Source organism: Dipodomys ordii, unplaced genomic scaffold (assembly GCF_000151885.1).
Source record: "Dipodomys ordii isolate 6190 unplaced genomic scaffold, Dord_2.0 Scaffold44, whole genome shotgun sequence".
NCBI classification, from domain to species: domain Eukaryota; kingdom Metazoa; phylum Chordata; class Mammalia; order Rodentia; family Heteromyidae; genus Dipodomys; species Dipodomys ordii.
Genome location: NW_012267260.1, coordinates 2,580,995 through 2,594,900, shown reverse-complemented (window position 1 = coordinate 2,594,900; position 13,906 = coordinate 2,580,995). Strand labels below are relative to the sequence as shown.

Here is a 13,906-nt window from a genome sequence, read left to right as displayed (position 1 = left end):
CATGCCCCCCCCAGCCCCATGAGTGTGGAACAGACCCCTCTCCTCCACCACCACCCCCCCCAGCCCCTGCAAGTGAAGCAGGCGGGAGGAATCCTGGCAGCAGGCCCTTCTGTCTGCAGACAAGGCTGCCTGGCTCAGCCTGGCCTAACCAGAGGCGAGTGGAACCCTTCGCTGCGCCTGTCTCGGCCATAACTCAGCCTTCCTCCACTACCAGAAGGCGACCGGGGATTCGTGCCTAAAATCAACAAGGCTCGGCTTCCTAGGCTTTTCTGTGTCTCCACACTCGCTGACAGGTGAGAGTTCAGCAAGTCAATAGTAAGCACTGAAAAAAGCTAACCGACTCCTAAAGGGAGGAGGGGTGTGGAGGAGACAGGCAGAGGACCATGGGCATTTGCTTCCTAGAGCAGAGTCCCGGGTTCACACTTCACTTTCCCAGATGTGGCCTGGAGGGCCTCGCAGGTGACTCAGCAGGTGACCTGGTCTGCAGCCACCACACAAGCATCACTCGTAAGCATTCCCTCCACCGGAGCTTTGTTTTCTCTTGTCATAAAGATATGACAGGCTAGAGCCTTAATTCCATTTTTGAAGGGTTTATCATGCTTTTGCTCTTTTGGGGGCATGTATCAAAAATAGCATTTTCTGTCATTCATTCGTTAAATACTAAATCAGCTGTCACAGTTTTAACGATATCCTTCTGTTTGACGGTTATGAATCAGACAGTTGCCAGCAGCAGCAACTTCAAAGAAATTTTGTGTTATGTGTTTTTTTTCTAACCGCTTAGTGTTCAAAACTGAGTTTGTGCCCAAGAAGTCAGTGTAGAGTGAACCAATATGGAAACATGACCACTTCCTATTGGTCTGAGTTCTTTGGGTACCAGGTTCTCATCTATAAAATAAAAACAATTCTGCCTTCTAGTCCCACCTAACGGGCTTATTTTGGAAATGCAGACTACATCATGCATTTGAATGCATGTTACAGAAAATGCCGTACCTGGTAACTATTACTGACCCAGTAAGCTAAGCTCATGCCCATGATTAAGTTACTTCTGTGTCAAGGTAGTGCGCCCCCCACCCCCCGGCCCCAACCCCGAGGCTACACACAAGATCAAATACCTGCAGAAAGTGCTGACTGCGTGCTTGGCTTGATTTCTCGCATCGTTCTGGTCTTCGCCACCGGCTACATAAAGAAATCCATCCATCACAGCCACACACTGATTGAAGCTCTTGGCTGGCATTTCTGTCAGCTTGCACCATCCATTTTCAGGGTCTCTATACAGAACGTCTCTGCTGGGAGACTTCTCAGTAAGGTCCGGGCGTCCCCCGACAGTTACCAGGACTCGGCAGCCACCTCGGATTCGCGTCCGCCTCGACTGCAGTGTGTTCTGGTGGTGGGGGAGCAGGTGGTAGTTCATCGCGTCTACCAGAAGTTTGTGGCAGTCGGCATCTTCCATCATTCTGGGCACAGACTGAACATGATTGACCAGGTCTTGGGCAGAGATGGTGCCGAAGCGGATATTGCTCAGAAGATCTGCTGCGTGTTTCATTCTCTTTTGGTCAGATTCTAACCATTTCATTGCAATCTGGAATGCTACTATCTCAGAAGGCAACTGTAAGTCGTCATCGATAAGGAGTTCATTGATCTGTTCAAAGGTCAGTTTCATGAATTGATCGGACTCGGCGAATTCGATGAAGTTATCCCGTAGGAATTTCTGGGCGGCAGCTTTGGCGGTTTTCAGGGAGTATGTTTCGGCAATGTTGGCCACATACATACAGTTCTCCACACTCATCTCCCGCATGAGGAAATCGCTGCACATCTTCACCAGAGTGTGGATCTGAAGGTGGACCGCCGCGGACACAACGCTTCCGATGGTGTACAGCGAGAGGGTCAGCTTGCCCGTGTAGGCATAGGCGATGACGGTGGCCAGCCCGAGCGGCGAGATGTCGTTGAGGTCCACTCTTGGAGCCGACGGGTCTTTTTTGAGGACATTGTAGAAGTACTCACTGCACGATGCCATCACGGACTTGTGAACGTCAAAGGATTTGGTTTTGGTGCCGATGACTAGGTCACAGAGGAAGTTCTCCTGTCGCATCTTACTTAACCCTTCCAAGAGGTTGGGTCCGTGCGATGCATCCGTCAATTCAGAAGAAATGCAGCTCAGGCCGCTGCCCCCTTCCAGGAGCCCGTTCAGAGCGTGCAGCTTGCTCAGGGGGCTCTCTTCCACGATGATGGTTGTCTCCTTGACGTCTGCTTTGGGCTTTTTGACACACTTCCTTTTGGGGGCCATGCTGGCAAGGCCACTGTCACAGGAAGAGCTCGCTGGAAAAGAAGAGAAGGCAAGGAAGGGAGGGGAGGGAGAAAGGAGAGGAGGGAGAGAGTAGGGGCGTGAAGAGGAGAGGAAAAGAGAGAGGAGAAGAGGGAAAAAAAGACACAGTTCAAATTGTGATTTTTCCTTTTGGACTTTGAAATCCCACACTGCAAATAACTTTCTATAAGTTAATAGTATAGTGGCATAAGGTAACTTAGTCCTGAAAATACAGGTAAAGAAAAGCAAATATGGTCTTTAAACTACATGCACAGTTTACTGTTTACTTCAGCACCAAGCATGAAGAGGATTCTAGAAAAATGAGCATTGTCCCCAGAGACAAGCTGCCAAGTGGCAGTTTTACCACAAAGGAACAACCCGGCTTCCACTGTACACTGATTGTTGAGTGACTCGTGAACATGGTTGGAAGGACTTCATCTAACTCTCATCAGAAAGTGAAGTAACTCCATATCAAAGGTTTTCCTCAGTGAAAATTGAGAAATCCATGTAAAACTTCAAAATACGATGGAAAGATAGTTTCATCCACAGTAGCAATGAAACCTGTCACATCTACCTATGTGGGACCGAGCCCAGGATGTTGAACTTGCTTTGCCACTGATCTACATCTCAGCCTGAAGCCTGTTATATTTTAAGAAACACATTTGCTAACATTTGGCGAGCCCCTGGTCACCAGCTCAGCTGGGTTTTCCCAGAGGACTGGGGGAGGGGAGGGAGCTTGGCTGCTCGGCTCTCCGCTGCCCTGGTCCTTTCCTGCCCCCAGGAGGAAGAGGATACAGGGAGGAAGCAAGCGGACTCTGTCTGTCAGTGTTTCTTCTTTTTATTCAGCCCAAACTTTCTAACTCACATTTACATTTCTTAAAAACACTACAGTACATGCACCTTTCCTTATTAATTTTTGCATACCATTTTCCAGATGTGCAAACTTTGCAAAAAGGCGGCCCTACCTTGTAAAATAGACTACAAAGTCACCGCATTTTAGTGTTCACATGCACTTGACTTATGTGTCGAGTGTCTCTATGTTGAATTTCCTGGGGGAAATTTAGAGTATTTTGTTCAGCCAGCAGCTAGCAGAAGCCTTCTGCTGAGGGTAGCAGTTTTCTGGGCTTGGTGAAACAGTGAAAAATGGAGTTTTGCTAGAGAGAGAAGTCATGCCAAACACAAAATCAGACCAAGAGTGCTACATAAGCACAGCACAGTGCTTTCGGGGAATAATGCCTTTCTTGCATTTCTGGGAGAGCCCAAGGGGCCAATATTTTATTCATGCAGATATAAACTTATTAATGCTCTTGTCTGAAGGAGATACTGACCTTAATGAGTAGTCTGGATGCTTCTGACTGAAAGCAAAGTATTTTTGTGCCCTTCAGTGAAATACTATTTTGTTGGTGGCATGTAGGGATGATATTTCAATTAGACACTAAACAGAATACAGTGGGGCCACAGGGCTAGAGCTGGCCTTGATATGAATGCTGGCACTTGAGAAAGCTTGGGACATTTGGTTAAGGTCAGGTTAGCAAAGCAGGCTGCACAGAACATGGTGCCTTCCTTTGCCAGGACTTATCTTGGTGGGGTGATGTGAGGATGGGAAAGCCAGTGGAAGGATGGGGGCATCTGTGTTCTGCTTTGGGCGCTGCTGCAGAGAAGCCCGGCTCTCAGGTTTGGCGGATCAAAACCCGGAGGCTCCTGAGTGAACTGTCTGATCCTTCACACGGGGACTTCCCAGGGAGTAGAGGCTTGCGACACTGGACACACACACACACACACACACACACACACACACACACACACACACACTTGGCCAACCATCATATTTAAGTTAAGAGCAGGGTAGTTTTAGAGGAGAGAAACTGTAAGGGCAGCCTTGGAGGATGTGTGGAAGGAACTCAGAACAGATTAATTTCAGTTTCATCTCATTTGGTCATCATACTGGGCCTGAAGGCCGATTGCATGGGCTGATAGGTGTCTGGAGAGGAGCTGCATAACTCAGGTAATTTTTACTCAGGAATTAGTTCAGAGATGAACATACAGGGATCATATAGACACTCACTGTGTTCTCTATAGACACACACACTCACTGTGCACGCTGGAGTTAGCTGGGAGCTGCTCATCAGCAATGGCCACAGTGAGGATGGAGGAGGAGGGGGAGGAAGAGAAGGAGGAGGAGGAGGAGGAGGGAGAGGAGGGGGGGCTGCATACACCGTGCACAGCAGCCACACGGCCTCCTGGACACCGGCGGTAACTCTGGACAGCTTTCTGTTTTCATTGAGCTTAGATTTTAGCTGAAGTTGGATGCGAGCTGGTTTTGTCTTGTTTTGTTCTGCATAGCGTCTTTCTTTTTCCTTGTGTGAAGTCGGAGCTTGGAGCCCATCCACACTGGGGTGCTTGGCCTCGGTATGGGGTACCCGGGGTCACCATGCTCCTGGAGAACGTCACTCGGGGTAGACTCGCGCTGAGGACTCTGGTGCTGAGCTGTGCGTGGGCCCGGGAGGGTTTTGAAGCTGCTCTCTTGACACGCAGCAGGCTTGATTGCCGCTTTCTGCCCGGGGGGGGAGGGGGTTCTGATGAGTGGCCCCCTTTGGGGCCAGATGAAGAAAACCTTCACAGGCCTGTCTGGGACTGCTGGTGGCCACAGGAATGGTAGGCAGGCTGAGGAGAGGAGCAGGCCGCATGCGGCAGCTGAGGTGGGCTGTTCGGAGTCACTGCCAGTCCTCTCTGTCCCTTCCTTCTTGGGTCAGAGAAGAGACTTTGCTATGGAAGGAGTTCCAGCCTTCGCGGGAGGGAGCCCAGGGAAGTCCCCTCCTGGATGGGGTGCCACAGCCTCACCCCGACCCTCCTCGTCCCCGGGCGAGGGCTGCACATGGGCCCTGGGACGCGGAGAACAGCACATTTCCACGCTGCCTCCTCGTAGACCGCCGAAGGTCCTGGCTCTTGGGCCATGCCCATGGTGGGTGTGTCACAAATTAGCACCTGCTAAGTGCTGCCGTTGAAGTCGTTTTACAGCGTCTTTTGGATTTGTCCAAGGATGAACATCAGTTATTCCTAAACGTAAGTCACTGCAGGCAAATTTATGTTAAATGACACTCCCATTCCCACCTAACATCATTGCAAATGGGGTTGATCTGTGTGGCGCCCTGGCTTATGTACTTTACTGCTATTTGTTTTTTTAGCTTAAATACTACAGAACTCCTAAAGGGTAGGCAATATTGTGCTTGTGTTATATGTGAAGAAATTGCGGTATAGAAAAAGCAAAAAGGAGCTTGTCCATGGTCAGGTAAGTAGGTGTTCTGGAGCAAGGATTTGTACCTAGACGGAATCCTGGCCCTGGCCTGCCTCTAACCCAGAGTGCGCTAAGCCCCGTGGTAGATGAAGAGTTAGCATTTCCCAGCTTGAGGACACAGACTGAGGTAGAGAGGAGGGTTATAATATCAAATCTGGGGTATGGAGAACCCAAAGTCCAGTCTGGTTTAGTGTACAAGATGGTTTTTGATGCACAAATCCTATGAATTTCTCTATCCTTTTAAGGGAAGGAAGGATACAAAATTTTGAGGCAGGTTCAAAGATGGCTCACATGACGTGGTTGATCAGAGAATCAGGCACTTCTTTTCAAATATTAGATTAAATATGCAGTTACCATTTTTGTTTAAAAAGACCGTCAATCTCCTGTTGGTTTAAGGGACAGAGGCTGTGTCTAGATTTCATTGATCAAATATGCACAAAATTAATGGCAATTCTCTGAATATAGGATAAAAGGAGCCACTGCATTTTAAAAAACATTTTGGTGTTGGTGAAAGTTTAATAAAATTTCTCTTCCCTGGATGGCAGATTGAATTTTTAAGATTTGACGTCTTTTTGATCACAGCACACCTGAAAGCTGGGCTTCGCATTCCTCTTCCTCTGACCATTTGCTAGGCCTGAGCTCCTAGTTTGATCACCTGTCACGTGGGGAGGCGTCCTTTCCATTCCAAACCTGGGGAGTTGGGAACGCAGCTGGCTGAGCCGCGAGCGCCACGGCCTCCCTGGTGAGCTCTCTCCTCAGTCTGGCTTTCCACAGCCCAGCCAGGACTCATGATCGGTGGCCAGGTAAATTCAGTGCACTAAGTTTAATAGAATAAAAGATGATTTGTGGCTCAACTGCTAGATAAAATAGGTCTGTCTTCCATCTGGCCTCCCAGCTATGAGTTGGGTTTCAGAGAGGTCAGCGAGCCATGCGGAATCCGGAGCCTGGCACGCCCGTGTTTCTAGGTACTTCTTGGTAGCTCAGGGATTCTTTCATGAGGGGAATAAGGCCCAGCGCCCAGCCTCCAGACCGGGGGTGGCGCTGCGCGGAAGCGATAACACATTGCACCTCTGCCTACTAGAGAGCCGTGCCTTCCTGCTCCACCCATCCCCCATGAAGTGCCTTGAAGTCCTTACAGAAGACTTGTCATGCAGCTAGAGAAAAGATGTGCCACCTTAGGGCTCAGAGCATCCTCCCCCCTAACCTGCACCCCCCCGCTCTTGGGGGAATGCCGCCCGGGGCCATCGAAGGCCACATGTGCTGAGCTGTCACTGTCGCTGCCGCATGGGGCCAGAGGAGCTGGGATCCCAACAGGTCTTCTTGCCAAGAGTGCAAATCAGCTGTGCCTGCTCCCTGTCCCTGCCACATTCCGAGGCCTGCATCTGTCAGGGCCCGTCAGCGCTGCTCCCGGAATAGAAACGGGCCTGGCCGCGGCGCTGTCGGCTTCAGTCCAGCCAAGGGGGGGTTCCACTCCCGATTCACCTCAACATGATTTTCCATACAAAACCTGCACTCCCAGAGCCCGGTGTGTGCGCTTACGGACCTTTTTGTCAAAACACAGACTTGAGGCATTTGCAGAGGGGTTTCTATTTTGTTAATAGAGTCTGTTTCTGTTGTCAAAGAGGTGTCTGACTTTTGTGCTGCCAGTTTAGTCAAAGCTAATACTACATCACTGGGCAGACACTGAATGCATAAATGGATTCTGCTATGCAATAAAGATGACGCTCAGCTTTGTGAACAAAACCTTCCATTTTCTCTTCCTTTTTTTTTCTTTCTTTCTCTACAACGTAGAAGAGAAACTTCCCACTAGCTTGGGAGGCTTAAGATGAGCATTAGACACATCTCTGAGCAGCCACACGCAAGCGTTCCCGTGACTGGGTCAGATTCTGCACTTACCACATGTCTCAAATTCCAAGAAAATATCCTCTGCCTCCCCACGGGAGACCAGGGGCACCCCTTCAGGAAAACAGCCCCAGGACACAAACCCCACACACGTCCCCTCCACAGGCGCCATACGCACCCGGGATCCGAAGACAGTGGCTGGTGAGCGAGGTCGGCTCCTCTCCCTCCCGGCAGGGACTGCAGTCCTGGCTGACTCTTCCTGGGAAGAAGTCTGGAGAGACGGGGGCGGGGGGGCAGGGCGCCTCGTGGCAGGGCTTCTGGGGGAGGCTCTGGCCTGAGCACCTGCTCAGCCCTCTTCTCCCTCTTTGGCCTTCAACTGTGAGCCCTCCGTGGAGGCGGAGCTCCGGCTGGTGCCGAGGGGTTGGGTTTCTTGACCTGGCCACTTCCTTCCTTCCTCTCTTTCTTTCTTTCTTTTTCTTTTTAAGTCAACCCGCATTTGAAGAAAGAAAACCCGCAGATGTTTAGTTACTTGAAGCGGGGATTTAGGTAAAGGAAGGGGAAGCTGTTGGTGAAAATTCATTTCTAGAAAGGTAATAGCCTAGTCATCTCGGGTCCTTTGGGAAGACGGTGGCTATATATAGCTTGTTCTTTAGAAAGGAGCACATGTTTGCCGGGACACAGGGTTTTCCTCAGCACCTCACCATGAGTTCAATAAAGCCAGGTTTCTGACCAGTTCTCGTTTATCCAGTGATAAGCCCCTCCCCGTGCACTCGTGTGTAAGGACATATCTACTCTCGCAACATTTCATGTGAGAGAAACAACTCAGACCATCCTGACTGGCCACAAGCTTTTAACAGCACCGGAGTGTGAATGTGTGCTACAAGCACTCACAGGATAATCAGCGCCAATCAGGGAAAGATAGAGCATGGAGAAGAAATGTTCTAGTCATCCCTCACCCGTCAGAAGATACGTTGAGTGTTCCCACCGCGGCACGCGCAGAGCTTTTCCGCATCCTGGAAAAACTGGCCAGGCAGAAGAAACCTGCAGAAAGGCTGTGTAGTGGGGATAGCTAAAGAAAAGAATGACTAAGAAAAATGAGACGAGGCCCCTGGAGCAAGTGGTTTGGAGGCTGTTGTGCGGCGAGAGGATTCATTTAACAACAGTGCGGCCTGATGGGTCCGCAAGGAGGCCCAAGTGGGCAGAAACTCCAGGGAAAGAAAGTGAAAACAAGGAAGCAAAGTGTGGCTTATACCTCGGTTCCAGTGACGAAAAAGGCAGCCTTACAGATAACCAGTTCCCTACGACTAGACTGGCGCCGGGTAGAAGACTCTGTTCCTACTAGGAGCCCGCACTGGACTGTCTCCAGTATCTTCCTGGCTTCAAGGGACGATGGCTTTCTGCGCAGCCTCTGGTCTTCCTGACACCTGTGAACTCATCAGACGTCTCTGTCTTAGATCCCACATCGGCTGGAATTCCAGGTAGCTTTACAGCAGGGAAACCTACTTGGATTAATTCTCTGCTTCCCTTTGTGTATCTCCAGCACAGAATGTATCAAAAGTAAATAAGACAAGTTTACTTAATGGTAAAGTAGTGGTAAACTGATTCTTCTTCTGTTTAAGTGATCCTGCTTCCCTCCCCCCCCCCCCCCCCCCCGCCCCAGTACTGGGGCTTGAACTCAGGGCCTGGCCACTGACCCTGAGCTGCTTCTGCTCAAGGCTGGCACTCTATCACATGAGCCACAGTACCACTTCCAGCCTTTTTTTTTTTTTTTTCCTGTTTATGTGGTCATGAGGAATCAAACGTAGGGCCTCATGCACACAAGGCAAGCACTCTACCACTGAGCCACCCTCCCGGCCCCTGCTTTTGTTTTTGAGACTGAGTTTTTGCATATTGCATATTGGCTTCAAATTCCTGAGCTCAAGAGCTCTTCCTGCCTTAAGTTGCTCAGTAGCTGGGGTTATAGGTGCATGCCACTGTACCTGGATTCAGTCTTTGATTGTACTTCCTTGAGTCAGGTAATGGAGACTAAAGCATTCAATGTTACTTTTACTCAAGTAAAAATTGACCTTTTATTCATATTTATTATATTGATGATAATGGAAAGGGCCTTCTAGAAACCTCTGTTGGCACCAGTAATATCATCTTCAAAGGTATCAATGATTAATTCTGCTTCTACCGGAGCAGCACTGAGATGGTCCTTTTGACAGATAGAGGTAGAAACACATCAAGAAGAACAAATTGTCAAAAAAAAACGGAAGAGCTAAGAGAGGCTGCAATAAAAAGCCATATTTAAGAGCACCCACCATATGCAAACACTCAGCAGCTGCTGGGAACATAGGGTAGGGGACACAGCTGGAAAAGCAACTGGCCAGCAGATTGTAGTTACGGTAGGAAACGTGGTGCTCTTCACTGACGCCATGGGGACCTGCTGTCTCCCATTGCGTTAATGAGATTGGCAGTTTAGACAGAACATTCAGACATCTGGAGGGGTCACGTTAGACCCTGGCTGCGGGTGCTCGTGCCCACCTCTTGCATGGACTTCCCCCTGCCCTGCCTCCCGCTGGCCTGACCCACAGTCAGTTCAAGTGTAAGTCCTGCGAGGGCAGGGATAATTACCTGTTTTGTTCGCGAGTGAATCTCAAGTATCTGAAATGTGTTTGGCACAAAGCAGATGGTAAATCATTGCTTACTAATTGGACAGATAGATGAATGAACACACTCATATTGACATTAATACAAGGAGGTCACAGAGCAAGAGAACTGAGCCTATGTATGCAGAATGACTAATGGAAGACCACAGAACTGGGTAAAGAAAGGGGAAAGTGAGGTTCCTTATTGGGTTAAATGAGATGCCCAGGTTTACCCCTCCTTGGATGCATTGCCGAATTGCGTTAGGAAGGGTCGCAGGCTCCTTTGCTCCTTGCCCTGGAAGAGTGGTGCTGTGCTGCGCTGCGCTGCGGCAGCTTCTTGCTCTTCCTGTCCACCCACGGAGGTGAACTTCGGCTCTGTTAAGCTGTGTTTTTCTTCACCACACTCAACGGACTGCCTCTTTAGCCACCACAGCCTTTTGCGCTATGAAGGCCATTTTGTTGCTCGTCTCTTTTCTTGCATCAGTCTACCCCCGTTGTACGCGCTCTGGCGTCACCTTCCAGTCTTGTTCATTTCCAAATTCGTTTTACTGTTTTTACGCACATGTTCCCCTTTTACGTCTTTGAGGTGTCATTTTTTTCGTTGATTTAATTATTTAGGACAGGCTTCCTCATCCCAAGGTTATAAGGCATTCCTGGCAGGGTGTCTGTCACTCATGCCCATAACCCTAGCTTCTCAGGAGGCTGAGATCTGAAGATTGCAGTTCAAAGCCAGCTTGGGCAGAAAAGTCCATGGAACTTTTATTTTGTCAGTACAGAGCTTGAACTCAGGGCCTGGGCGCTGTCCCTGAGCTCGTTTGTTCAAGGTGAACACGCTACCCACTTTGCGCCACTGTGCCACTTCCTGTTTCCTGATGGTTAGAGATAAGAGTCTCACAGGGACTTTTCTGCCGGGGCTGGCTTTGAATCATGATCCTCACCTCTCAGCCTCCTGAGTAGCTAGGATGACAGGCGTGAGCCACCAGCGGTGGTGGTACTGGACCTCACAGAGATTGACAGCTGGAGTAAACCTGGCATAAGAGTTTATGCTGCCGTCTTTGCTCAAGTGGAAATGGCCTAAAATGTCTGCAAATGGCGACTAAATGTATTCAGAGACTACGAGAGGCTTTTTCCATGTGGACGTGATCCAACCTCCATGAATGGCTTTGCATCTGCTTAATCTGAAGAATCTTAAAATGATAATCCCAAGAGATCAGAGATAAGTAAGGGTTTGTGTGTGAGTAAGGCGGTCACATTTGTGAGGATTTACAGCAATGTTAGGGTGGTGGGGGTTTGTGGGTCTAGGGCAATGCTGGAGGTGGCCGAGTACATCAAAGACAAAATGTAAAGCAGGCTTTGAATCTGAGGCTTCTGTTCTAACAAGCAGAGTTCTCACTTGACAGAGCTGAGCTGTACGGCTGGCCCAAGTTTGACAAAGCTAAGCTGTCTCCTTCGATCTCCTGTGAATTTCTGGAATAGTACAAGTAGAGAGCCATTGCTATTTGTTCACAGCTGACACTCAGCTAAGGCAGCTTCATTTGTGGCAAATGGCATGCCAGTGCTAAAAAAAGAACTCATTTCATCGGTGGCTTAGATTACCCATCAAGGAGGCTCCAACGTGAGCTGTTTAAATTAACCATAATAAAATCGACTAAATAAGTAAAAGAAATCGACTAAATAGCTCTGTTACTTTAAAATGGTACCTGGAATGTGGCAGGCAACCAATAAATACATGGCAGATGGAAGAATAAAGCTCTTTTAACCGGTGCTTATGACCCACGCTGGGACACAAAGAAGGAAGATGGGATTTCAAGCTTGTAATACAAGGTCAGCGATTACTATTAGCTCTGTGACACCAGACTCCATTCAGTTCCTTAGTCCTAAAACCAAGAGTGGTCCTGGACGACTCCCACTCTTGAAACTCGTCAGCACATAACCACAGCTGCCACCTTCTCCATCTGCCCCGCGCACGCCATTCCTGCAGCTCCCCACTGGCCTCCTCCTCCAGTGAGCTGTCCCTCGATGGCTCTTGTGACGGCTCTGCTCACAGCCCGCATGAAATCACATCGTCAGGGACCACAGGGCCCTTCCGGACTGGTCTCTGCCTCCCACGCTCAGCTCTCATTTCCCTTCTCCCTCCCTTCCCCAAATGCCCCAGACATGCTGGCCTGCCTTTTCTTCCTAAAACATACTGCTGCATACCCCCATTCCATCCGCCTGGAGAGTTCCTCACATGACCGCTGTCTCTTCCCCAGGTCATCTCCTGCGGATGTCCGTCCTCCCTGGCCTGCTTAGTCACCATCCAGACCTCTTCATCTAGTCACTGCGTCGCTCCCTGCGGGGAGGGATCCCACCTGACAGGCTGTGTTCACTTGCTTCCTTCTGTCTCCACACAGAGGCCCTCAGCCTCTGTCTCCTTCCTCTCTTTTTCACCAGCACTCAGCTCACAAGCTGTTAAAGGTGCGTCTGTGAAGGTCCACTTTCTCCTATAGGGATCGTGAGAAATAAAATCTGAAAAGTGTGGCGTCCACGTCCATCCGTTCACTCTGGATGGAAAAGTGAGATCAGTTCATTCCAACTGTGCAACTCCTTCATTGTCAGGGCAGAGTCCAGACTGAGCTGGCTCTCAGCGGCAGGCTCACCACGAAAACTTTGGACAGAGCCCAAACAAGGAGATTTTATGGCTGAGTACACCGTGCAAAGGAATGCACACTGAGGGTGGAAGGAGAGCTCCCGAGGAAAATACCAGGGATGGGTGAAATGTCCCATAAGAATGAAGTCTGTGTGTGTGTGTGTGCGCGCGTGTGCACGGGTCCCATGATAATAAGCTCTGTGGATGTGTGCGTGTGTGTGTGTGTGCGTGCGTGTGCACGGGTCCTATGGCAATAAGCTCTGTGTGTGTGTGCGTGCGTGTGTGTGCATGGGTCCCATGATAATAAGCTCTGTGTGTGTGTGTGTGCGTGTGTGTGTGTGTGTGTGTGCGCGTGTGCACGGGTCCCATGATAAGCTCTGTGGATGTGTGTGTGTGTGCACGCATGTGTAGGAGCAGCTCTTACTATCAGCAGTGGAAGTAAGGTTCTACAGCAGGCCAGGAGCCGCCATGGAGCTGTGTGTCTTGGAGAGGTGCAGCAGGCCAGGCAAGGGAGGACACAGCCTTCCTGTTTGCTTCTCACAGACCGTTCTGAACAAATACAACTTTTTACGGGATTGGATTCAGCCCCGGGGGTTATGGGCCGGTCCAAACCTCCTAGCATAACATTGATGCGTGGGTTAGACCAAACATGCATTATACTCATCTATACATTCTTTACTTGGCTGTAGACTCATTATACTCATTTGTATATTCATACTTATCCATATAGTCACAACACTCATATATATTCATACTTGTCTCTCTCTATACTATACTCATCTATATAGATGGGTGTACTCATCTATGGATTTGTCTATGTACTCACACTCATCATTATACTTACAATATTCACCTATAGATGTACCATAGTCATCTGTGTACACATTATGCTCATCTATTCTTACTCATGTATATACCCATACTCATCGATACACACATTATAGTCACCTGTATACCCATACTCACCTCATAGTCCTCTGTATATACATTATGCTCATCTATATACGTATTATAGTCATCTATATGCTCATTATGCTCATCTATATATGCATTACATTCATGTATGTACTCACAGTCACCTATAAACACATACTTATTTATATACTCAGGATAGCCATGTATATACGCATACTCATCTATATACTGGTGTGTATCTATGTACTCATGCTAATTTACATACTCATACTCATCTATACACTGGTGTGTAT

At 49.0% G+C, this 13,906-nt stretch overlaps 1 protein-coding gene across 1 annotated transcript in view; it reads right to left on the bottom strand.

Annotated features, from left to right (window-relative positions):
• Nucleotides 1-12,686, bottom strand: part of Klhl31 (kelch-like family member 31) — a 28,762-nt gene extending 16,076 nt beyond the window's left edge. Inside the window, exons 1-2 of the mRNA XM_013019064.1 lie at nt 12,421-12,686; nt 1,113-2,316 (exon numbers count right to left, since the gene is read on the bottom strand). Coding sequence (XP_012874518.1) covers nt 1,113-2,284 — 1,172 coding nt within the window. The 5' untranslated portion in view covers nt 2,285-2,316; nt 12,421-12,686. The remainder of the gene's footprint in view (nt 1-1,112; nt 2,317-12,420) is intronic.
• Between the last annotated feature and the right edge of the window lie 1,220 nt (nt 12,687-13,906).